Below are 26,150 nucleotides of genomic sequence, written 5' to 3'. Positions count from 1 at the left end.
GGCATTTTGGTATGTATGATTTGCAGTATCAGTTGAATATATTCTTTCTTGACATCTGAGCTTTCTAACAGCAAAAGAATTAAAGTCTTTCTGATACATTAGTAAAGCTTCAGAAGTACAACTCAAGACTTGAAATAAAACAGAATTAGCTTAACAATAAGATCTCATTTTATATGGAAAAAAGGTTTCGCACGTATGTAATAATGGCAGTCACCAGAGGGCAATGTTCATCTTTTCACATACCTGTTCACAGTTGTATGCTGTTCAGCCTGAAAAACGGGGCTGAACTGTTGCGCCTGTGATGAAATGTATTTTGTGTGCAGTGATTGCAAGTAGTATGTAATTTTTCCCTTTGTTTTCTAACTGTAATACATTCCAAACTGGAAAAAAATACGAAGAGTTTTGGTTAAAGCTCCGGAAGAGGTATTGATTTGCTCAATTCATTTTGGTCAACTTCCTAAGGAATATTGTGTGTGTCCTCAAAATAAATTGTGACTGCAAAACTTTTTTGATCATACATCAATTTCTCCTTCAATGAAAGCACATTTTGATAAATTCCATTCTTCTCCTAAAATAAAGATAATACTACCACAGCAAACAGTGGTCTTGAGATAGAGATTTATATATAAAAAATATTTTTTTTTAAAGAACAAAACTCTCTTTACTTGACTGTATTAATGAAACATGTGGTACTACCTAAAGCAGGTAACAGAAATACTTCTTGCATCGTATTTTTAAGTCACAACAGTGTGTGCTCTATTGTGATTTGAGAGTCCCGTGAAGAACTCTGGAGTATTATTGTAGCATACTAACAAGCAAAAAACCAACAAAATACACATATGTACACAAAAGCCCCAAATTTCTCTTTGTGCATTGCAAACCAGGGTGAGAGACATAATGCAAGTTTTTTTTACACCTGTGAGCCAGTTTACAGTAGGAATTTATGGACTTGCTAGTATAAAATCCTGTCAGTGCAGGCAACCTATAAGGAAGTACTTTAATTCTGTTTATCTCCAGTAAGCAGAGAGGAAGGTTGATAAATATTTACATATCTTGTATTTTGATTTAAGGTCAGATCACCTGGTTCGGCTATGAAAGTCCTCGTAGTTTCTGGGACTACATTCGAGTAGCTTGCCGAAAAGTCTCTCACAATTGCATCTGCAGTATTGAGAACATGGAGAATGTCGGTTCTTCTAGAGCTAAGGTAGGGAAGAAAAAGGTCAAATTGACTTTTTTGTTACATTGTTTCTTCTGTGTAAAATATAGCTGACATTTCTGTACCCAGAAGAAAAACATATTACTAAGTTTGCCCCACAAAAGTTTTCATTGTTTGAGATAATTATTTTTTATATGTACCTAGTAAATATTTACTTTTTAAAAAAACACTTTTAAATCTGAATGTGTTTTCTCTTAAATTCATCTTATTCAGTAGAATAAATCTCAAATTCTCTATTCAGTGAGTGTGGTGTTATTATAAAATGTTTGCCTTCACTTTGAACTTACATAATTTTTGAAAATGCATTATGTTGAAGGAAATTAAGTTCATGTGGGCGTGCCTAACAAATATTATTTTAAAATTGTAGAAATGTGATTTTTTTTTTTTTCCCCCTAACCTAAGTATCATTTTATTTTGGATGTAATTTATGCACTAATAGGAAAGGTGTGATCAGCTCTTAAGTTTGTTGGTGTGATTGTGCAGGAAGCATTTAATAGATTTATTTGCTAATAAAGATCCATCATTTTAAAGGATCTATATAGAAATGACATCACAATTTCTGATTGTAGGTACAATGGGAGCATTAAGGAAGTAACTATTTAATGTGTTTATATGCATATGACCTGAATAAGAACAAGCTTTAAACTGACCTATCATTAACTCTTAATAGTGTGAGACAGTGTAGACCAACATCTTTAAAAAAAATACTGTTGGACAGAGATTACAAGTTCTTTATTACTAGATCGGATGCTTTTCAATAGCTTCTACTTCTGTGTAAATCAGCCTTGATTGATAACTGAGAACTTTAGTATAAAACGATACCCAAATTAATGTTCTTAATTCTTTTTATTCCTAAATAAACTGGAATCAGTTGTTTGAACAAGTATCCAAACTGTTCCATGGCTATTTTAAAAATCTTGTAGTTTCAGATTTTTATTATACTCTGGATTATCCACAGTTGGTATCATTGGTGAAGTGGAAATATTTAGCTTGTTATATACAAAAATTCTGTAGGTTTTTTTCAGGGGCATGACTGTGGTTAATACAATTTAAATTATGTGTATTTACACAACCACAGATTTCTTCTAAAAGATGATGCTTAGATCAAGCAGCACCATGAATCTAATAGATCTTTGAGCAGCCATTCTGATGACCCATAGTATTGCAAAACAGCTTATTTGCTATGTCTGGTGTTGCTCCTTTCTTCTTTTGTATAGATTCAGTTTTAAATTTTATATAGTAAACGCATCTGTAATCTGTGTGAAAGCTTTGAAACACTTGAGATTCTATGGCAAAAAGCTATTGACTGGTTTTCCTATCCAGAATATTACATGCTCTTCCTAGCACTCAATGTACCGGAATAGCAGACTGATGATTGAAAAGTCATGCAGCTTTTCTCCCTACTTATGCTGAGATCTGGAAACTCAGAGAATTTAGAGAACTTATTTCCAAATACTTTCTGGAGAGGTTCATGTTCTAGAATCTGATGATTGTATTGCTTATATTCGAGGTTTATTTTAAAGGTATTTCTGAATTCTAAGATTTTAATAGATATGAATATTTAAATTCAGTATATAATAAGATGCAAAGCTATTTTCTGAAATACTCTTGTAAATAAATTAAATTTTTTTTTATTCTGTGGAAAACTCCATGCCAAATAGTAAACAAAGAAGCTAATTTGTGCAGTAAGTGTGGAAAGTGGTGTTGAATTTTTAAAAGTGCCTATGGGAGTATTTTGGATGTCCATATCTGAAAAGGTTGGAGGCATGTCGACACAAGTACCAGTGGTATGCATCAGTTTTACTGGTAGTCCAAATGGGTGTCACTTCAGCCTGGAAGCTGTTAGTAAGGGTTTGCTAGTGCTAATTAGCCCTGCTTTCACTGGAGCTGCATAGGCTTTAGTCGTTAGCTAAGCATCATCATCAGGGTTTGACTGTTTCTCTCATGTTCTAAATAACTGCAATGTAAAGGCAGCTATCCAGATAAATATCCTTTTAATTTTAGTGCACTCTGTGTTAAAGTTTTTGATGTATTGTTGGTATTTATGAAAGCGATATTTTTTTTGTTATTACCTTATTATAAGTTTAGTTTGATCTAGGTCTATATAAAATAAAAACAGGATTATAATCTACTACAGGTGGTTTGGGTAGAATGTCTGTAGTGATATTCAGCTAGATGTCAATAAACACTAAATATATTAAGCAGAAAGATGTCTTACTACTTATATAACTATTTGTAAGTTTATATGGGTTACAAGAAATGTTCCTGGTGTTCTCAAACTGACAATCATAACTATGGCAGCCATTTGAAATGTTTCTTCTTGTAAACTACAATCCTGTGCACTAGACCTGTAAACATAGTGCAACATACATTCCTAAAAGTTATTTTTGAAGCTATTGCTGTTGTTTATAGAACTGTTTGAATCAAGTTTTGCTTTTGGACTACAAGTTTTAGGCCTCTCAGATTTGATTTCATTCCTGTATGTTATGTGCATCCTCTATAATGATGTCCTTACTGAGGGGAAAAAATAGTTTATGCAAATTACATAATAAAAATATGTCACTGAGTTATAATTTTTTTTTTTTATTCATCCCACAAATATTTGAATGAACGCAGAGAATTAGTTCTTAAATCACCCTGAGGGTAGGTTACTGCTGCTTTACAATGGAACTGATTGGATGCTTCCAATACCATTGTCTTTAAAATGAAAAGCTCTCTGCCCTGATCTGCTACCACTTATGCATATGAGATTTTCAAAAGGCTGGAGTATATAATTAAAGCAAAATCTTTTTCTTTTTTTTCCCCTTCAAATTTTGGAGAACTTTATTTCACAATAAAGTTTATTTGTAAGAACGCATTTTCTATTTTCATTATTACTATAATGAAGTACATCTTAGCAACTATTTCTGTTTAGTGGTAATTTTGTTAATCAGTTCATTTCACCCAGGTAAATCAACTGTATTCATTTTCAGTGTAAAATTAAGTGTTTCATTCTATACTACTTAAATATTTGATATCTGTTTCTTCTTGCAGGGTCGAGCCTGGATCAGAGTAGCACTTATGGAAAAACATTTGTCTGAATATATTTCCACAGCTCTGAGAGACTTCAAAACAACCAGGTCTCCAAGACTTTTGGTTTTTTTGCAATGTTTTAGCAAATGTTGCTTAAGTGAGGGACTTAGGTTTGGAAGTGAATGTTCTGCTTGATTTGTATAGGAAATAATGTCTTTAGTAAAAGAGCTGTAACCCAGTAAAAGATATTTGGAGTTGGTATCAATTGATTGGATTTTAGCATGGGTAAAACTGCAAAATTGAAAATCCCTTTTTGATTTTAAAAATGTGAAAATAAGTCTGGAATTCTTGAAAGGTCAAAAGAGAAGAAAGCCTCTCTAAAGAAGGAAATAATTCTGAAATTGTAGCATCGTAAGGACAGAAGATATAATGTTCCTTTCAAAATTAGGTATGGTTGACAGAAAGCCCTAGAGACTCAGTAAAAACAATTTTTATAGGAACTTTTCTTGAAGAAGAAAGGAAGAGAATTTCAGGAACTTTTTGAGAAATTTAGAAGAATAGAATTAGTGATCAGGCATAGCTAGAATTCTTGATGTAATATGAAAAATGTGTAACATTTGTGTTGTATCTTCTAACGGTAAAGGCTGTTATGGACAAGAATATGCTTTGTGACAGAAAATACTCTGGCAGTTTCAGACTGGTTCTAGATAATGGGATTATTTTATGATGCTTTATCCTGTAACAAGCATGTCTCGTAGATTTATGATGAAGTCATCTAAATATGAGTGAGTCTGTAACATGTTGTGGTACCTTATGTTGAACTCTAAAAGTTTTAGACATACTGAATTGGGTATTTAAACAATAAGAATTTTCTCTGTAAGGACTTCTGTTCATTTAGAATATTATTTCTGTTTGTAATACTATTTGTCCACAAATCTCCATATATTTTGCCAATATTAAGGTGATTTTGAAACACAGCTAGGTAAGCATCCCATTTTATTGAAGTTTCCAGACCTGTCATCTTTATTTTACCCAGATTTGCTTGCATTTACCATGGACAAGAAGCTTGTAAAACAAAGAATTCTGGAAAAGATTTACTCATGTTGCCTCAAACTGAAAAGTCACTTGGGGTTTTGAGGGGGAAATGAGGAGGGTCACAAACTATGTAGTTAAGTAGTACATTCTTTGTCCCCGTTTGGTAGTGCAGTTTGTTTGCTAGTGGATAACAGTGGTATTATTTTGTTAGCAGTTTCAAATTCATTTATTTGAACATGTTAATGTTTCATATATTTGAATATTCTTTCAGCGGTATAGCTTTTGGAAACAACCTCTTTTGCATTCCAAACATAGTAAGTGCAAAGTTTGTTTTGAAGTAAATACATCAAATGGAAATAAAAGTTACAGTTTCAGATCTTGGTAGTGTGGATTTCAAATCCACTAGCAATAACGGACACAATCTCTTTTTCCTGTGTGGGATTTTGGATACTAATAAGTGGCCTGATTTTTTTTGGTGATGCTTTGCACCATTTATTTAGCATTTTAAATTATGTATTGTGCTATATGTATATTTAATGATTATTTATATAAACGATAAATATCATGCGTTACACATGTGTGTATGTAGAATATGAGATTCATCTATCATACTCCTAGCTCTTTTGAAACCTCACTGTTGCGTTTAGGTGCCTGATCTTAGGACTAGTCCTTTAATGAAGCAGCACATTTTTAGTGCTGGATCTGCATATTACACTTGGAAGGGAGTTGGATTAAGCATGGGCACACAATTATTTTGCTAACAAATTGTCAGCACAGACTCTTAAGTTAAAGTGGACTGTTCTGTTGTGAAATGTCAACTGCATAGCACTGAAAGAAGTTTGGTGAGTTTTCCAAGGGGACTGTTGTTTTGGCTGGATTACTGTAGCTGGTTTAAGAAACATTGCCACTGTCAGGCTACCATCTGTGTGTCTCACCATTACAAGTATGCCCTGTCTTTTTTTGTGTGATTACTTCCTAGGCACCATTTCACAAGATAAACTGAGCACAGTACTGATTGGTACCTGGCAGTGACTTGACAAATGCCAGTGAAATGGTTTGTAATCAGCTTGTACTGGGATCATTGCTGTTAGCTCTCAAATAAGAGTAACTGTACTGAATGAGACTGTAAAGTCCATCTAGCTCAGTATTCTGTCTCAACCAGTGGCCAGTTTAGCCTCCTGGTGCCCTTCCTGAAGTCAGAGGGTAGAAAGCTGAATCTGTACATCATAGCCTCAGTGTCAGGACTATAATCTCTATCTTCCCAGAGGAAGTCTTCCAAATCTCTTGCTTCCCTTCAGAACATCCAAGGTCTTGGACAGCTTGTTTCCTTAACAGCAAATGGATGTCCATTATGAAACGGCAAAAGTAGGACTTCTGACAGTGTACATTATAACACAGTTCAGTCTTTGGAGCTGTGCCCCAAAATGTGTCTTTTCTGGATGTTTGCCATGCAGTCAACTGAAGCTCTCACTGAGCCTTCCCAATGCTTTCATGCAGTTCTTAAAACATATGGAGCTTTTGGTAGGGCAGTGTTGCTGATATTTTTCTGAAAGGTGGGTTGCATTCAATAACCTGGCACCTTCTTGCAATCATACGTTGCTAGAGGTGGACTGCACATCTCAGTTTCTGGTAAGTGACCTCTCAACCTTGCCTTTGGTACTGAACAGCTCTTAGTTCCCCACTTTCCATGTGTAACGCTCAGGTGAATTCTAGTGACCTTTCTGCCTCTGCTGGTGCCAAGACTCCTTTAACACAGAAATTAAAGTTCTGTGCTACTTTGCTAAACAGACCAAATGCCTTTTTTACAAGGCCATGTGTGGCAATGGTGGGTCCTATTCACCTGCCCTGTGCATGGAATGTTTCTGTCTGGAAATAGCTTCTGTGGTAGCTGGGAGGAGAAAATCAGAATAAATGGGAGAGAATGGGGAGGTGGTGAGGGAATACAGATTTAAAAATTGTTGCTTTATTGGTCAGTGTTCTCAAGCAGCCTTCACAAATCCGCATATACCAGGGTATGTGAAGTGTATTTTGAGATCAAGATGTGGAGTTTTAAAACTTTGGCTAATGGGTGTTTTACCATTAAAAAAATGGTGTTAACACTCCTTCAAATAATGAAAATTTTAAATCTCAGAATAACTGGATGCAGCATGCATCTTCCCAGCTTGCAGTATTTTAAGAAAAAGTATGCTACCTGGAAAATAGCTGATTTGTGAAAAGATTTTTTAAAAAATAATCAACTACTAAGAATGAAGAGTGAATGTTGAACTTTAAAAGAGCCTGCAAGTACAATTGTGAGAGAGAACTTTTTTTCATATGATGGAAAAATTATTTTTTTTTATGTACATGACCCAAATTCTTCCTTTCAGCAGTAAAGTATAAGATATCTTCATCATTTTCTTTTCATTTTGTCTGTCCTGTTCTACTATTTCCTAGGGCTAATATTGTAAATTCTTTTTGCTTCTGTCTAAATTTTTATGAGCTCTAAGATTGTGGTGTTTTGTGCTGTGCAGTCTATTGGTTTGCTTTATTTGAAATGAAATATGAACGCCCCTGGGGTTCACATTAGTTCTTTTTATTTAAACTGGATTACTTCAGTTTTCTGTTAACTATGAAAAACTTTATTATTATTTGAGAGAAAATGGTATTAACTGAACTAATTTCTTTTTTATTGAAGGAGATTTTATGAGGATGGAGCAATTGTTCTTGGTGAAGAAGCAAATATGCTTGCTGGTATGCTCTTGGGACTCAATGCAATTGATTTCAGGTATTACATTTGCATGCTTCATAACAAAATGCTCAGGGAAAGTACTTATAAATCAATGCATTATGGAAAACATTGTTAGATTCCCGTGGTAGTTTGAGAGGCAAAACTTAGGTGGGGGGAAAGAGGGGGAGAGAGAGAGGGAGAGAGAGATCTTGAATGGCTCTTATAGATAAGAACAAAGTTGTGCCATAGTTTATATAGCTGCATGATTATATGGTCTTTCTTTCAGGTATCAAAGTCCTGAAAGCAATCAGAAGTATAATTGCAGAAGATATATCAAACCTATTAAGTGAATCTTGCAGACAATTGAATCTTTTAGTTATTTTTAAACTGCAAGGAAGACTGTGTGATTAAGTACATGGTTATGCCCTGGTACTCAATGACAGCATTGTAACTGCATATGTAGACGGTGTAGGTGTCTTTAACTTTAGCACTTCTAGATTTTTTTAAAAGCTTAACCTACAAATGACCATTTAGTATTCATTTGTGTTATAATTAACTGGAGCCGAACAGCAAAATGTCATCAGATTACATGAATTTACCTTTGCAATCTCTACCTAGACTTTTGTGTGCTCTGTTACTTAATTAATTATGTGTTTTGGGGTAATGAAGGTGCAAGCACACGCTAGAGAATATAAAAAACATCCTGGTGTGTATATATATAAATATATACGTTAAAAATATCAACAAGGTATAAAGACTACAGTGCCTATGAAAAGATCAAACCTGGCTGGTGCAACGCCCTGTTAATATGCCTGGTTGGGCCCCCTTAGCCTCATACGGAGCCAGCGGGGAAGGGTTTCATAATACTGCATAGGGAAAAGGAGAGTGATAATGCTTTTCTCCAGTCTCCTCGCAGTACACTGTTAAAATTTACCCTGCAGCAGTATTAAAGCTTGTCACAAACTAGTTTAGGAGATAAACTGGCAGAAAACAGCACATAGTCTCACTGGATGCACTGAGTGATTGACTGTTGCCAAAAGGCCTTTGGAGATTTACTCCTGCTTATGTACCCTTATACCAGTTTTGAGGCTTGTTGGACCCTTCTGTGAGCCAGCTCAACTTGTTAAAGAGCAAAACCAACATACCTAGTAAGAAGTCAGGATAGTTCTTTTGTTGTCAGCTAGTTTGGTTCACAGAAGCATCCTATTAGTGGCAGAGATGATGGAACCATAAGGCTTAGAGAAGAGAAGGAATAAAAAGGGTTGCATAATGTTTTCCCTTTCTGGTGGCAGTGGGCATTTAGTTCAGCTGCCTGTGGAACTGCAACTGGATGCTAAAGGGGAAAAAAACCTAAAAATTCGGGTCTTGATGGCTGAACTAGCTCGTCATGGAGTCAAATAAGTGCCAATACCACTGTAAGGAGGGGAAAGGCAATGTCTGGTTGGGTTTTTTTAAAAAAAAAAAAAAAATAGAAAGAAAGAAAAAACGGGGAGGGAGAGGTTGAAAACACATGATACCTTCTTTTGCCAGAATTTAGTCATTAGATTGGCTTAACTGCATCCTCAACATATGTTCTGGGGGAACGGAAGTGTGCTTCACAATGATAAGAGACCTAGCCTTGTGTACAGCAAATTCAAATCTTACCAGATTTTATTAGTTTAAGCTTTACACCATGTGAAATTAAACTGCTTCTGTATTAGCACTATACTTGAAGGACTATAGCCTTACATCAGTAAGAAGCATAGCAAGAGTAGGTCTGCAGTACGTAAATCCTCCCATAAATAATCATCAATTGACTGTGTGACTGTCTCTCATAATCCTCAGTGGTACATACTACTGGTATGAGAGCTTAGCTGTATGAGTGTGCTTGTTCTTCCTTTGTCCTCTGATTTCTAATATAAGCATATGTATAGGTATCTGTTAATAGTATTCAGAGTAATGATTGGTTCTCGTTGGAGACATTCAAAGTTTTTGTCAATGCAGCTTTTAAGAGCCTAGAAATTTTCTGGGCAAAGTAGGAACATAGTGCTACATGAGCATTTTTATTGTGCCACATAAAATTCATAGTATTTTTGGTTTGAATGGCTGAGAAGCTGTAGCCATTCTTTGCATGTTACATTTGAGGTGTTGGTTTTTTTTTTTTTTTCATTTCAGTCTCTTACAAATGTTGACTGGCTTATCTATGTGGAACTGTAAATAAGACTTTGGGGTGGAGATGGGGGAACCCAGGTGAGAACAGAATCTAAATATCCCCCCCCCCCAGCAATGCGGAATTATGTCTCTACTTAAAATAATTGTGGTTTTGCAAGGGTGTTTTTTGTTTTCCTTGCTTTTCTTTCCTTAGGGAAAAAAAAAATGCTTCAGATGTAATTCCCAAATACCACTTAAGTGACTGCATTGTCAAAAATGGCACTTTGCAATTAAGTTAGCAAAAGCTGTGTCTTACTAGAATCTGTTTTTTGATGACAGAGATAGGAGGAGTGAGGAAAATGAGCCTTGTGGAAGCATAATTAATTTTGTCACTTCTGTGATAATTAAACATGATTCAAATGCAATCTTTTATATCCAGTACAAAAAGAATACAGTGTAGATGAAAGCTTTATAAGGCCACAGCCATTTAAGAACATTTTCTGAAAGTTAGTTTCATTAATGTTCCTCATCTTCCTGCAGCCCAACACCAGAAAGTATCTGAAAGGAGAAAGACTCTGAAATATTTTTGAGAATTGATTTTTAACTTAAAGTTAGTATGATGGGTATATAAGCACCCTGTAAACACTTTAAATGAGCTTAAATACTGAAGATTCCAAGCTCATCCATAGCTCTTCTGTTTCTCTTTCTTCAGCTAACTTTATTTTTCCTGTTATTCCCTTGCAATCCATCTGTATTTTCAGAATAAAAGCAAATATTTAAAAATTAAGGTTTATACCACTTGCCCTGATCTATTTCCTGATTATGTGGAATTTCTGTTTGTTGGGGTTTTCACTATACTGTAATGTGCTTAGTGACTCTCATTTAACATTAAACAGTCTAGCTCAGCTGAGTAGGATTTCAGTGTTAAATGCTCTAGGCCTTTCTTATAAAAAAATTAAGAAAAGTCAAATTTCATGTTGGTAAGATTCAACTGTCACTGTCATTTAATTTTCTTGTTATAATCTTGTCACTGTTTCTCTGTTTTATCAGTTTTTGTCTGAAGGGTGAAGGATTGGATGGCAGCTTTCCAGCTGTCATAGATTATACACCGTACCTGAAGTTCACCCAAAGGTACTTTTTATCTTTACACTGCTTTTCTTTATTTTATTTCATTGGCAAAATTTTACTTCATACTGGGCCTCTTACTTTTCAGTTCACATTCAAAATAATATCCATATCTAAATACAAACCTGTACACTCTTACCTTACTCTTTCAGACTGGTAGAATTATTACATGACTCATCAGTGAGTCATGCTAACTTTGTTTACTTGGATTAGAATCACAGTTCAGCTGGAAACAAATTTTTTATTTCCTTTGAAGATCATTAGACCAAGTTGTCCTTTCTTTTGGGCCTTTTCTGTATAGCCATAAACTTAAAAGTAGTTATTTTGTAAATAAAAAGTATGTATGCCCTGGTAAATGGTAAGATATGACAGATAAGCAGTATGCAGTATGAGCAGTTAGTGCATAATAGAAAATCATGACCAGTTGTGTGTATAATCTGACCTTCCAGCTACATTTTGGTCCTCTGATCAGCCATGTGGTTAATAATAAAAGGAATGATCGCTATCTAACAGATCAGATACCAATCTGGCATCTCCAAAAAGCATGGAAATTAATGGGATGTGTTCTGTTGTTAGGTTTGGCAAAATGAAGAAAGCAGCTGGGAGTTAGGAGTAGTCTTGAAGATGTACAACTGAACATGAAACATCCTAGTTATTCACTTGAAGTTCTTGTAAGCTTACATGTTAATGACAGATTGCATGGTTCAGTTAAAGCAGAATTTGCATCATGGCAGGATCATGGGGTTGCACTAATCACTACTTAAAAAACTAGTAAATGCTGTTACTGTAGTGGAAAGCATAGTTAGTTGTAAGGGAAGATTTCAAATGGATATTGGGATAAATTAAAATTCTTGTCTTTGAGAATGATGTCTGAATTCTCTGGCATACATTGATTCTGGATGTTATGGAGATACTTTAACAATGAATCTGCATACTATGTAGGGAGATGCTTATGTCCTGTGAAATAAGAGGCACATGGTCTTTGCTATAACCATAACTATCCATTCTCATTTAAATTTATCATAATTTAATATGACAATCACTTTTTTATTTTTCTGCTTTTCTAGAAACAAATAAAATCTATTTTCAGAGACTACTCTTTGCCCTGAATTTGTGAAGGAAAGATTTAAGTCACCACTTTTTTAGATAGCATATTGTAATGCATTGGTCCTTTGTATTCCAGGAAAATATCCCATGTACAGTTGTCTGACTTGCCTAAGATAACTTGACTAAGATCACAAGCAAATTTTTGCCCATTCTTTAGGTGGCTATACAAATAAAAGCTTGAAATACAAGTTGTGTTTGGTGATCTATCCTATCCCAACATTTTGATTCTTTTTGGTTTACAGAGCTTTAGATATCTGTAAGAACTATGGTGCTTTAATTTCAAGGGGATTTGCATTTTAACAGACACAGCTTTTCACTTGGCTAACGAGTATGATCCTTCAGTTCTGACAGCATCAGCAGTGATGAAGAAGAGCTAAGGACACTGGGCAGTAGTGGCAGTGAAGGCAGTACTCCAGAGAACATTGGTCCTCCTTTCATCATGGATGAAAACAGTTGGTACAACAAATGCAAAAGGGTAGAACAGAAGTACCGGCTTGCATTGGAACAGAAGGTAAAAGATTAGTTTTGTGGGGGGCTGATGGACCCAAAGCTTGTCACCAGCCAACTGGTGACATATCCATTTAAGTAAAGGCAGAAAAATATATTAAATATTATTTAGCTTCCTGTAAGTGGTCTTAAATTTTATGATCCTCAGAGTATCTTTGTACATTAATTTGAGGGAAGAGGTTGAGGGGGGAAGAGAATTATTATTATTATCATTATCATTATTATTATTAATAATAATAATAATAATAATTTGGAGGATCAGATTGCACAATCTAATGTAGATGCTTTGGCTCCTTTTTCCAATCTCAGAGTTACAGGCAGTGTATCTCTGAAGCTGTTAGGTTGTGAAATGAACATGACTGTCCACATGATTCTCCTCTTCCTTAGAAGCCATAGAATTTTGTTGATGTAGGTAGACTGCCAGTTGAAAGCTTTTATAATGATAGTGATGTTAAACTTTAATATTTATTCTTACAATAAACAAAAATGGTCAGCAAAGTAATCTGTCTAGGAACGAAAAGCAAAACTATCTTCTCAATGATACTGAGATTTTAGAAAATATATAGTTTTAAAACCTGTTTCAAGCTAGAATGGGAAGGGAAAAAAAAAAAGTGTGTTTGTATTTGATTTCAATAATTTAGGTAGCATATTGAATGTTATTATAGAAACCAAAGGTAGGTTCTCCCTCTACCACCCAAAATGCTGTAAGTTAAAGGTAAAGTGAAATATATGTCCAAACTTTTTAGCATTTTATTATTTTTAAAAGCAAAGTACTTGTCAGTTTTTCATAACAGCATATTACAGCTACAGCAACAGCAATGCATATTAGCTAGTGGTAGAGAGAAGGGGGAAGAATTTTCATAGACACCGCAGGAATAGTGCACAGAAAAAGAAAGGAGGGGTCAGGAAAAATGAAAGGGAAGAAAAATGAAAGACAAATGGTTAATGTTTTTAAAAACCTTCATTAGTATTTTTAGTGGTTTTTTTCCTAATGTCAGAATTTGATTTTTATGGAACTCCAAACACAATAAACCATATGAAAGGCTGGAACTACATAAGGGTGCTTGGAGGTGTAATTATTTCCCTTAGTTTAGGGCATTAGAATCACAAGATTATCTCTTTGCCTTTCTAGTTTTTACCGTACTGAGAAGAAAAAATAGTTTAAAAAAAAAAAAGAAAAAAGAGAGGGCCAGATGGGATCTAGAATGGATATTCTGCCAGTTGGGACTCAGTACATTCACTGTGGCCGAGGTCCTGATATCAACTCAGTCACATACATATTTAAATTCTAAGAATGATTGTTGGCATGGTTTTGGCCTGGGACAACTAGTACTCTCCCGGATTATTTCAGGTCACAGTTTGTGAATTAGTGTTTGTCAGTGATCATTCCAAATAACCAGTATGATTTCAGACATGGTCCTTTGGAACTTGAGTTTAGGTATAGATATAGCTAGACTGAGAGAATATACCTGAGGAGGAGTCCTAGTTATGTTAATTAGGTTAAATGTAGCTATGGATTGCTAAATGTCAGTCTTAATATGGAATGGTTGGAATGCATCAAAGTTGGTTTACTTTAATGCATGTGAGAGAACCTAGTTTTTCGAAGTAACAGTGAAAAAGTCAGACTTACTGTGGGATGATAGATGTGAGAAGTATTTTTTAAAAATATGCATACAATTATTTCTTTTCTATTTTGGTTCCCTTAGACTTCTTTTTTTTTAAATATGACCTTAAATGTTGGCATCCAGGTTGCTGGTACAATCTTCTCGGCCAGTGTAGTATCACTTTCCATATGGAAAAAACTTGTGTTCCTGGTGGCTCTCTCTGATACAGAGGACATTTTCCCTGCTTTTGTAAACCAAAATGTGCCATTCAAAAGGAATCTCTTCAAAGAGATAAACAAAATTAAAACCTTTTCCTCCCCACCCCAACAGTCCTTGAAGCACAGGAACGTATTCAAGACAGCATTTCATCCTTGTGTCCAGACAAAAACATATGATCAGTTTGAACTCCTCTCTTCCTCACCCCCTGCCAAGGTTGTAAAATATTTTGGGATTTAATGAGAAAAGCGTCATCAGCTCTGGAGAAGCATTGAAGAGAACAAAATAGGTGGATGTTTATTTTTCTTGGTACACCCAGGTGGTTCATTTCCAAGGATACCCCATGGAGGATACCCCATCAAAGTTGTGACAGATGCACATAGAAACAATATTGAAACATGGTGTCCAAATCCACTAGCCAGAATCACTAGGATGCTTTAGGTCTGCAAAAGCACAAAGATCTTCAGTGGCTGTAACAGCAAATGGAGATTTTGGTTTATTCACAAGTCTAGGATCCAGAATCATCTTTATTCCACGGGAAGTTATTTGCTGATCTGTTACTTAGTATTTCAAATTTTTGAGCATTACTACTTTAGTAAGTCACGTTATTCCTTGTAGCATTCTCTTAATGAACTGCCAACTTCTGTAGTCAACTAATGTAGAGGTGAATTGAAGTCAGTTTTATAATAACTCTTTGAAAACTGGTGCAAAATACAATTTTCAAAATGATAGCTACTCTGACAGCTGTTGACATATTCCTAATTGTCCTCCTTTAGAATGCCTACTTGACAATTGCAGCAGCAAAATAACTTTTTTATTCCCACAGACAGAAAATTTTCCATTGTCTAATTTTCATTTGGGATGTGCCTGCCAAATTTTTGTATAATTCACTTCACCTATGCTACATCTGTTCTATTATAACTTGAACAAATGACCATTAAGAGGTTAGATGGACTATGGAATAGAGCTTCTTTCCTGAGTGTTTCTCTCCTTCCCTTTTTGGGACCTTTTTCATGGCAATAAGTTGCAGCATGGCAGTGAGTTGCACACAGTGCAGTAGGTACCAGTTAATCAGAGACAGACTGTTTTCTTGCAAACAAGGGGGCTTTCTGACATTCTGTGTGTTGGAAAACTGGACGTTTGTGACAAGAAGACCAAGTTGAAAATAATGTATTTTTAGTAACTGATATAGTGAGCCTGATTGCTCTATTGTCATTCACTTTGCGCAAATAATGATAAATTCTTTTTGTGCCTCTTAAGTAAGTATGTGTACTGCAGTCATTAATAGCACAGGTGAATGATGTTTACCAGGGTCACAATATGACAAGCGATGGGATTGCAGCTAAGAAAAAGGTATCTGTATCTTCTGAGTTGTTTGAATGGTAGGATAGGGTCAGGTATTATTTTAGCAAGGTAGATCCTAGCATTGCTTTATTGGACCAACAGTGCTATGCTGGTTTAGACCAGGAATCCTTGGTTATCCTACTATCCTCTTGGATACTTGCCCAAAATACGTGTGGAGGGAAGAAAAAAAACAAAGCAAATATATATGCACTGTTTTTCCTCTAATACTTTCTTGGCCAATGTGTATCAGCTGAAGGACTTCCTGAAGCTGATAAGGTTTGTCTGTTTAGTAACCTGTGATGGACGTCTCTTCCAAATACTTCTCAAATATCCCCTTGACCCCATGTAAATTTTTAGCATCCACACCATTTTTTTTGGCAAAGTATTATGTGTATCTACCATCTGTTGTGTGAAAAGCCACCTCCTTTTCTGTCTTTTGAATCTGGCTCCTACTAGCTTGATTTCATGGTGCCTAGCTCTTGTATTTTAAAAATTGATGAACAGTCACTTCCTTCTTGCCCTCTCCAGGCCACTCTGGAAATATGATGAGTTTGTCTTTTCCAAGTTGTCTCTTGTCCAGATTAATGAGTCATAGTCTACACATTTGTTACTTACGTGGAAGTTACTCCTTCCCTATTTTGGAATGGTGTAAACTGTTCACTTCTGTGTAGTGGACTCCTACATTCTTTGTGTACTGTTTATACTGGAGTTTTATATGCTTTCACTGGTGGGATGATGCATCTCTGTGTCATTATAGATAGAGGTATTTTCTATTCATAGTATTCTGTTTCTGATACTGATGCTTCATATCTAAAATCTTTTTGTGAAATGTTTGACATTTCTAGGAGGCAGGAAATTTGTGTATGTCCTAATGCATCATTTAGTACTTTCAAAGCACTACTTAGAGCTCCAAGGAGTACCTTAACAGTCAAGATAACAGCAACATTTGATGGGGCAGAACTAAGCATATTGAAAACCTCTCGAGATTCCTTGGAATTTGTACTGAGACTAAAATAAATTCCTATTAAATATAAATATATATGCAGTGGATAGAACTGTATGTAATCATAGAATCACAGAATAGTTGTAGTCAGATGGCACCTCTGGAGATTGTCTAGTCCAACTACCCAGCTCAAAAAAAGGTAGACTAGAGCAGGTTGCTCAGGGCCTTGTTTAGTCGGGCTGTGAATAACGCAAGGATGCAGACTTCCCCAGCCTGCCTGGACAACCCATTCCAGTGTTCATTTAAAAATTAAAAAAAAAAAAAAAATTAAGAAGAAAAACACACATTTAAATAGTTTCCTGTATTTCAATTTCTGCCTGTTGCCTCTTTTCACTGGATACTACTGGGAAGAGTCTGGCTCCAACCTTTTTGCACCCTGCCATTAAATATTGATGAACATTGATATGATTCTCTTCCTCCCCCTCTTCCCTCCTCCCCAGCCCTGGACTGAGCAATCCCAGCTCTTTCTGCCTCCTCTCATATGAGAGATGCTCCAAACCCTTAATAGTCTTTGTGATAATGAATTGTATTAGTAGCATTTTCCTACCAGATAACGTGAAACCTGTTTTCTTACTCAACAGGACTAGACCTGTTCTGTGTCTATGAAAACTACCTTTTTTTTTTTTAATTTGGGCACCTATGAAAGCATTACACATTTTTCCACAGGCTTCAAGGAATGTGCAAGATTTTACACAGTACAGACTTACTATACCCATCTTTAACTAAGAATTGATAAGCAGTTACTAGCATCGGACATGCTGGGACTCTGCTTGAAGAAGAAAAAGAAATAGCTGCTTAGTATTGTAACCAGATGTGTAATTTGTGAACATACTTTCTGACCAATGTGCCATCACAGCTGCTGTTAAATACTCACATTGTGGATTTTTGTAAATTACTAAGTAGTTGGAATGTGATTAGTACTGCCCCATATCTTTTATAGTATCAGCTGGAAAAACGATGACATAAATGCACATGCACATTCCAGCTGTACATGTTCAATGTTACTAAAAGAAGTGACCTTCACCAGTTGTCCTACCTTATGCTTTAATGTAGGTGAATAATTTATTTCAATTACATTCTTCTCTGTCATTTTAATGTGTGATGTGGTATTTCAGGATTTTTTTTATAATAATTCTGGCTCCCTTTCACTAACTATACAGTTCCATATAGATGCATTCTACTCTTGTCCTTCTTACACAATATCTAGCGTCCTGCATCTGTTAAGTTGCAGAGTTCTGATCTTTTTCTTGTACTAGTGACTGTTCTATGTTGTTTTCGAAAAATGAATTAGTGTTTCATGCTGGTGGCATTCCTGTCTCATTGTTTTATCCTTTATTCTATTCCTCCGCAGGAATATAAATAAGTGCATGATTTTCTTGATACCTACTAAGAAACATCATACTAATCTTAAGTCAATTTACTAGTCTGTTTAAAAATAAATAAATAAAAAAACCTACAACAAAACCAAAGTAGAACTGTGTACATCTTAAACCAGAAAAACGTGAACATGCATAATGAAAAGTTTTTTTGATAGTGTGTTCTTTAAAGCTTTCTAACACTTATATTTCCAGGGTTACCTTGAAGAATTGGTACGACTCAGAGAAAACCAGCTATCTGAATCTGTCTCGCAGAATAAACTGCTGTTACAAAGAATTGAAGATATGGATCTAGCCCATAAAATGGAGAAGGAACAGCTGGAATATATCATTGTGGAACTGCAAGACCAGTTGTAAGTTAGTATAATGGAGAAACGTTGTTAGAGCAGTATTACTTAAATTATTTAATGTATTTAAGTATATAATACGAAGAACTTCTGGTCATGTGGAAGCAAGTCAAACTTCTTAAAGAAATTGATGTATTTTAGCTGCTTCTTTTTCTGACATGTCTTATATTCAGAAATGTCTCCCCTGAAAACTGCAGTAGTGTAAGACAGAATAATTCTGAGATTAATTTTTTTTTAATCTGAAATAGCTTACAGTAAACTTAAATTGCTTAAATTTTTAACAAATTTTTATAAAATGTTCTTTATATTTTATTACTTCCAGCTTTAAGGCTACCCTTAAAAACAATATTGGAAGCAGCTTCCTTTTGAATACTGTTTTTAAAATGTTAGGCAGGAAAGGATAAAGAAATATTTATTTTCTTTGTATAGATTCCATTTTATTTGCATGTGGCTCAGACACAGTAGAAGTTCGTCTGGTAGTCCTAAAAATCTTCAAACTGATGAAACAGTTTGCTACTCACCCTTTCTCCAATGCAAGGTAAAATGCTAAAACAACAGGAGAAGGCTTAATTTTTTAACAGCATGTATGACTCCTAATGTGGTAGATATAGTTTATCTACCCAGCCCTGTCTGTTGAGCAGGGAGGTACTGTCCTTTTGCAGAGATACTCCCTGGTAATGTTTAAAGACCCAGATAGATGGAAGACTCTCTGTGTGGTGATAAATTGCCACAAGACTGCTATAGTATGCATCTGCAGTAATTGTATGTTCTGATCTGTTCATAACAAATACAAGATAAATTATTTTACCTTATATCTGGAGTAATTTGTTTGTGTCTGAGCCCTGAAGTAAAGTGGAAGTCATCTGTGGCCTTTGAAACAATACAGGATGAAGAGAATATAAAGATGGCTTTGGGGTACTTTGGTTCCCTCTGCCTAATGTCTCACAGAGACACCACCCAGAAGGGTCTTTTCTATGCAGTAAAAAGTACTTCTAGCTTGTAAACAAAGTCTTTTTGGTTTGTATTGTCTTTTTTTTTTTCCCTTCCTCTCTCACTGTCTTGTGGTAGGTCATTTTATTGCCAGTGCTTGAAATGGATTTTATGAAAATCCTCAGGAATACAGCATTTGCATTTTATTTACACCAATTTCAGAGTTGAGGGGAAAAAAAAGATGTTTTTCTGAGTCTTTTTTTTTTTCTTTTTCTGATTGCCTGTAAGCTTTTGAGATACCTGTTCTTGAGTTCTTTTTCTGAACTTGCTGATATAGCTAATGATTCATGTTATAATTCTTTGGCCTCCCTGATTATTTGGGGGAGGTGCGGGGAAGGTGTGAGCTCATTTAAACCCACTCTGATACTTGGAAATTTTGAATGTTCAGACCTGCTGTTAATTTTTAGCTGAGCTTTATGCAGTCAGACTATTCTAAAGATCTCAGTCTTTGGCATTTGATTTTTGTTTGCTGGCTTTCTTACGTAAAGGCTCAAATTGTGGAGCAGTTTCTGTTGTATCTTGACAGTGTGTTCTTGTATAGCTGTTTGTGAGACACTGCAGTCAGGAGCCTGGACTACACTAGATATTTGGAGAGAGAGAGGTATAATTTTGCATTGTTATTTCTGTGAGTTTAGCGTGCCTGTCAGATGAACTCTTCTTAAAGTATGTTAGGAACTCATAGTTCCTTATGGGGGTGAAGGAAGGGAAGAACTATTCCTAGCAGGTTTCTGATGGTCAACACCAGTCATAATTAACATCTTTTAATCATTCTTTCCCCCCTTTTCCCCCCTTTTCCCCCCTTTTCCCCCCTTTTCCCCCCTTTTCCCCCCCTTTCCCCCCTTTCCCCCCCTTTCCCCCCTTTTCCCCCCTCTCCTCTCCTCTCCTCTCCTCTCCTCTCCTCTCCTCTCCTCTCCTCTCCTCTCCTCTCCTCTCCTCTCCTCTCCTCTCCTCTCCTCTCCTCTCCTCTCCTCTCCTCTCCTCTCCTCTCCTCTCCTCTCCTCTCCTCTCCTCTCCTCTCCTCTCCTCTCCTCTCCTCTCCTCTCCTCTCCTCTCCTCTCCTCTCCTCTCCTCTCCTCTCCTCTCTCTTTTTTTCTCTTTTTTTTTTTCCATTCTTGTGTTTTTTATTCTGACCTGGCAGCAGAATATGCTGTATCATTAATGTGTCTGTAATGAGGCATGAGTTTTGGCCAATTGCTTTTTATGGTCCAGCTGTTTTAGAATGGTGTTCACGTAATCCCAAATCTTAGTGTTTTGCTCCCCTACCATTTGTAGCATTTTGAAGTAGTGAATGTATGCTATAATCTTTTTGAATTCTTTATCAGCAGGTAAGAGCAAGTTTGGGATTGTAATTCTGCCTGAGACATACTATATTACTGTTTGTAAAACACTTTGAGATCTGATTTAGGATCATTTGCTGTGTAATGGAAACTGTTATAAATAAACATTCTATATTTTCTTTTTAATGATGCTTTTCTATTCCACTGGCTGTTGTTGTTAAGGTAGCAAGTTCTACCACTGCATATTTCTGTTGGGTATTTGTTGATGTTTCCAAAATGGTATTTCACAGGCATGCAAGTCAAAATGTTTTACATATATTTTCAATGGATCTGGGCAGAATCCAAGTTTATATCTGGTCTGCCTTCCCTACCTGCCCCCCCCCTCCCCCCCCCCCCCCCCCCCAAAAAAAAGGAGGGGCGTGGGGAATAGAGATCTGACTTTCATGACAGTATACGTTGTTATTGTTGCTGACTTCGAAACCAGATAACACTAGTGATCAACAAGGCCTTCAGGTTATAAATTAGTTTACCTACAGATAAACTTTTCCATGTTCACACTTAATAAGACAGTTTGCTGTAAAGCATGAAATAAATATGGAGATAGGAGATTGGAGAAACCTGGAAGTAATTTTTATTTTACAGCTGCTATGCAAAACAGTGTTCTACAATTTTCAGTATTCGTAACTTTGTCTCACACGCTTGAGTATCCAAACTACAATGAACACAGTTTTCAATTTAGTTAAAAGCCATTTCGTGGATCTCATGAATACCAATATCTGGAAAATAGTGAAGCTGAAAATGTATCAAATTAGTTCTTCATAAAGGAGTAACATTTTTTTTGTGTCTCTCAACTTAATTGGATTTCTTCATAATATGCTCACCCATCTGGGGACTGAATGTCTCATGTTGTTGGCAGGTGTCTGATGGCAAATCAAGTGAAACTGCAGTAGACCACCTGATCATCAGTCAGACACATTTAAACTAATGCACAGCTGATTGAGAAGAAGGATCAGACTAGATATTAGGAAACATTTCTGTACCAAGAGGGTGGTCAAACACTTGAACAGGCTTTCTAGAGGGGTGATCAATGCCCCATACCTGTCAGTGTTTAAGAGGCATTTGGACAATGCCCTTAATAATACGCTATAACTTTTGATCAGCCCTGAAGTGATCAGGCAGTTGGACTAGATCATCGTTTTAAGTCTCTTCCAGCTGGAACTATTCTGTTCTATTCTAAGAACAGCTTGCTCTTCTACCACCCTTTCAGCATCTCCAGATGAAGTGATTGCCTAGTGATACATGTCAATTGTAATAATGATGAGGCGTATTCTGACTTTCATTTGCGTTCTTCAGAAGTGTTTGCCATCACTGGGATGTGTTTTTGCCTGGGACTTGTTGTAGTTGAACACTAGAGAACAGTACTTTTGGCTCCACTCTTCTATAGAAATAGTGTATTTTTACAGGGAGGGTGGGGCAGTTCTTAAGGCCTTAAAGTGCTTAAAAATAACAGCTCACAGGAGGACAGCCAAGAGAAGCCTGTGATCCATGGCATGTATAACTGAAGAAAACAGTTTGAATTCCGTAACATTCAAAATGTGATGGGAGAGGGATCCCAGATCATCAAGGAACTGTATCCTGGAGTATTCGGAATTCACACAGGCAGCCATTTCTTCCTCCTCTAAGATCCTGCAAAGAAGTGTTGAATGTCTCTTGGAGCAGAGAGACATTTGATTGCATACCCCATCAGTACAAAAATTCTGAGCACACCCCCCTAATATAGGTATATTTATTTATTTATAAATTATATACATGTACTACGGTACTAATATGATGTACATTATAAAACATACACAAAATAGAAATGAAAAAGGATGAGATAAAGATGAAATAAACACTATTTTTTTTTCATTTATTAACAGTCCAAAAAGTATTTTCTTCCTGTACCCCAAAAGTTTGTCATGCACACCACACTTTGGAGACCACTGCCTTGAAGGACTAGTTACCCCAGTCAAAGAAGTGACTGGGCAAAATTGGAACTGTTTGCCCACAACATCATTGCATTAAAACTCTATCTCAGCTTAAACAGGCTTTTTTCCCTCTTAGGGTGATTCTTAGTCTTTCTTTTGGCTTACACACTGTGTGTGTCTAAGGCAAACTCTGCTGATCTTTGTAACTTTGAAGTTCAGATTCTGCATCTGAAATTGATATTTATATATGTTAAATATTGATGTATGATTACAAGAGAGATTCCATCAATTTCCTGAATAGTGACTCATCTCCTGCATAGTGACTCACTGATGTTATAAAAGCTAATCACTTTTACAAAAAAATATTTTTAAGTAAAGTGATAAGGAAAAAGGAAGGCATTGTATACAAAGGCAAAAACCCCCTCAACTTAAAATGCTTTAAAATTTTTTTCTTCTGCTGTGATTTTTGTTGAAATGACAATACTGATTTGCATAATGTTTACCCACATGGGTTTCCTCCTAAGGTATTTTTCAGGTTTTCAGGCTGGTGTGCCTCGTGTAAGATGATACAGCCCCTTTGTCCCAACTGGTGGAATATTTTAATTTTTTTTTTTTAATTTATCACATGTATTGAAAATGTATTTCTTAGATTCAGTGGCTATGCTATATTTTATACTGCTCTGTTTTTTATCTCCCTCTGCTGTTACTTCCTATATCCCTGCCTTGTTCTGACGTTTTGTGGAGGGGCATGTGGAGGGAAGGAAAGTCAAGAAAACTCTTCAGTGTTTGGAATTCTGTCTTTGGTTATGGCACAGATAAGACTCAAGTTAAATTGTAGGGACACTCACATCTTACATTGTATTAAGCTTGTCTGTATAATTAGGAATTTTTTGTGTATTTTAGCAAGTGTTAAAGCTAGATTTGTTTAATTTGTCTGGCTGTTACTTCAGAATTGGTCAGTCTTTTCAAGGCCCAAACAGTGCTTGTACTCCATTCTTAATATTTTAATATAGTTGTCTGATAGATCCAGCAATACTGCAGTTCCTATCTGGATAATACAAACGTCTTTTTAAAGACAGGAGATGACAGTTTAGTTGCAACCCTGAGACACCTGTTTGTTTCAGTGATGCTCTTTAATTACAGTAAATGTTCTGTGTATGTTTCCACTCCTGAGTTGTACATAGCCTGTAACTTATGCTTAACTCTTTTCTAGGCACTGACTGTTGGAGTACTCTGTCCACATACCTATTTTTCCCTGTGTTAGCATGGCACTGAGCTCAGGCTAATGCATCCTGCCTTTCAGAGAAGTCCATCAGCTCATTCTCGGCAGCACCTGAACATAGCCACAATAGTTCTGTGAGAGCAGCATGCCAGAGTAAATTCATACATGTTTAAGTTCAGGCAAAATAAGCTTCTCTGTTTCAAATACACCATGTCCTATCAGATCTATTATGGAGTATTTAAAGGAAGATTTACTGTATTCTTTATAGCAAAGATGATTCCTTTCCAAAGATTGATGATGCCCCATTTGATTGAAAAAACTTGCTTAGGAAAATAGTATCTGTGCTTTTCCTTGCTTTGTCAAGATTCTGTTTGCAAATGCTCTAGAGCCTTCAGAGCACTGCCACAAATACTTCGCCTGAGAGCAGGCAAGGGAGGGTCACAGGTGAAGTCACAAAGCTGTAGAGGATATAGGTTATAACTGTGCTGTCAGGGACAAAGCAGAGAAAATCTTGTCCAAGGAAACATAACCAGAAGGGTCTGAGCAAAGGCTTTGAAATTTTGAAATTTAGCCTGTGTTTTGTGTCTCCTTGTGAGTAAAACTTTAAATGTGGTTTGCCTGGCTTTGAAATCCTTGCTCAAAAACTAAATAATCTGGAGAAATAGGAAAGCTGGATCAATTTTTTAGCACTCTTACCTTCATCTTCAGATAGTCCTCTTGTAAGACTTTTTTTTTTTTTTTTTTAAGAAACAGAATTCCTCAACTGTGTAAGTACAGTAAATCCAATTTGTTGTAGCTGCTTTGTTTTCTCACTGAAAGGAAGTGGGAGATTAAAATTTAATCTTTGATCTTCTTGGCGAATTTCTTTCCTAGAATGTCAAAACTGAGAATGCTAATCCTTCTTTCCTTTTAAAGCTTTCGTGGATCCTTGCTATCAAACCATAATTCACATTAGCCACACTTTTATTTGTAATGCTTCTTGTATGTCCTCTGTCTCCCTCAAGTTTGCAGCAGCAGTTTTAAATCCTTAGTATTCCAATCTGGTCTGTTTTCAGCTCCTTTTCTCAACTTGTCTGTACTTTTTTTTTTTTTTTTAAACAGCATAGAAAAAATATTGCCTATTTTGACAGATGTTAAAACTGTTTTGTTTAGGCAGTGGTTTGGATTTTGGTTTTGTGGAATTCTTTTGAAGTTTGCTGCAATATGATACTTATGTTATACAAAGGAGTGGATAGACAGCAGCAGGAAGCCAAAAGTTTCTGGATTGATAGCAGTCTGAAGGAAAGGATTTACTCTGCAAGATGCAGTAGATAGGGAGGGATTTATTTTTAAACCCTCATTATTTTAGTATCTCATTCTAAACCTTTTTAAAAGGCAGTTTAAAAGGTTTATATTAAAATAAACCTGAAATTTTAAAAAAGTTAAAAGCTCTTGAAGTTATTGGTGTCTTCAAGGACAAGTTGTGTTGGTATATTTACAGCAAAATGCTGGCCGACTCGAGTGAAAAATACTCATTTTTGTAAGGAGCAGCTGATTTCTTGAGCAAGAAGCTTCTATTAGCTGCCTTTCTGTTTGGATAGCAAGTGGTTGAGATTTAGATTGGTGATTTTTCTGTTTGTCATTGAGATATTCTTATGCAACCACTTAACATAATAAAATTTTCAGTATTTTGTTGTCCAACTTATAACTCAAATTAGATTTGGCAAAATTTTTTATTTGCCACCTGTTTTCCCTTCCTGTTTCTCCATTTCTGCTGTTCTTTTCCCTGTGTGTGTGGTTTTTTGTTTGTTCCCCCCCTGCCCCCCACCTCAGATCAGATTTTTGTCCTGCATTTTTTTCATTCTGCAATTGTCTTAGACTTTGAAGCTCAGTCTTACTGTTTGGATAGTTTGGTAGTTGTATTAATTTGCATTCAGCTACCAGGAAGAACTTACATGACTCATATCTTGCTGCTGCCTTTTTTTT

General features: G+C 35.9%; 1 protein-coding gene across 1 annotated transcript in view; it reads left to right on the top strand.

Moving 5' to 3' along the window:
- Nucleotides 1-26,150, top strand: part of RUNDC3B (RUN domain containing 3B) — a 61,505-nt gene that overhangs the window by 21,868 nt on the left and 13,487 nt on the right. The window contains exons 3-8 of the mRNA XM_052802956.1: nt 1,071-1,204; nt 4,250-4,335; nt 7,938-8,027; nt 11,151-11,231; nt 12,675-12,843; nt 18,578-18,735. Coding sequence (XP_052658916.1) covers nt 1,071-1,204; nt 4,250-4,335; nt 7,938-8,027; nt 11,151-11,231; nt 12,675-12,843; nt 18,578-18,735 — 718 coding nt within the window. The remainder of the gene's footprint in view (nt 1-1,070; nt 1,205-4,249; nt 4,336-7,937; nt 8,028-11,150; nt 11,232-12,674; nt 12,844-18,577; nt 18,736-26,150) is intronic.

Source organism: Harpia harpyja, chromosome 1 (assembly GCF_026419915.1).
Source record: "Harpia harpyja isolate bHarHar1 chromosome 1, bHarHar1 primary haplotype, whole genome shotgun sequence".
Taxonomy (NCBI): Eukaryota; Metazoa; Chordata; class Aves; order Accipitriformes; family Accipitridae; genus Harpia; species Harpia harpyja.
The sequence above is the reverse complement of the archived record's forward strand: the minus strand, read 5'-3'. Positions and strand labels throughout refer to the sequence as shown.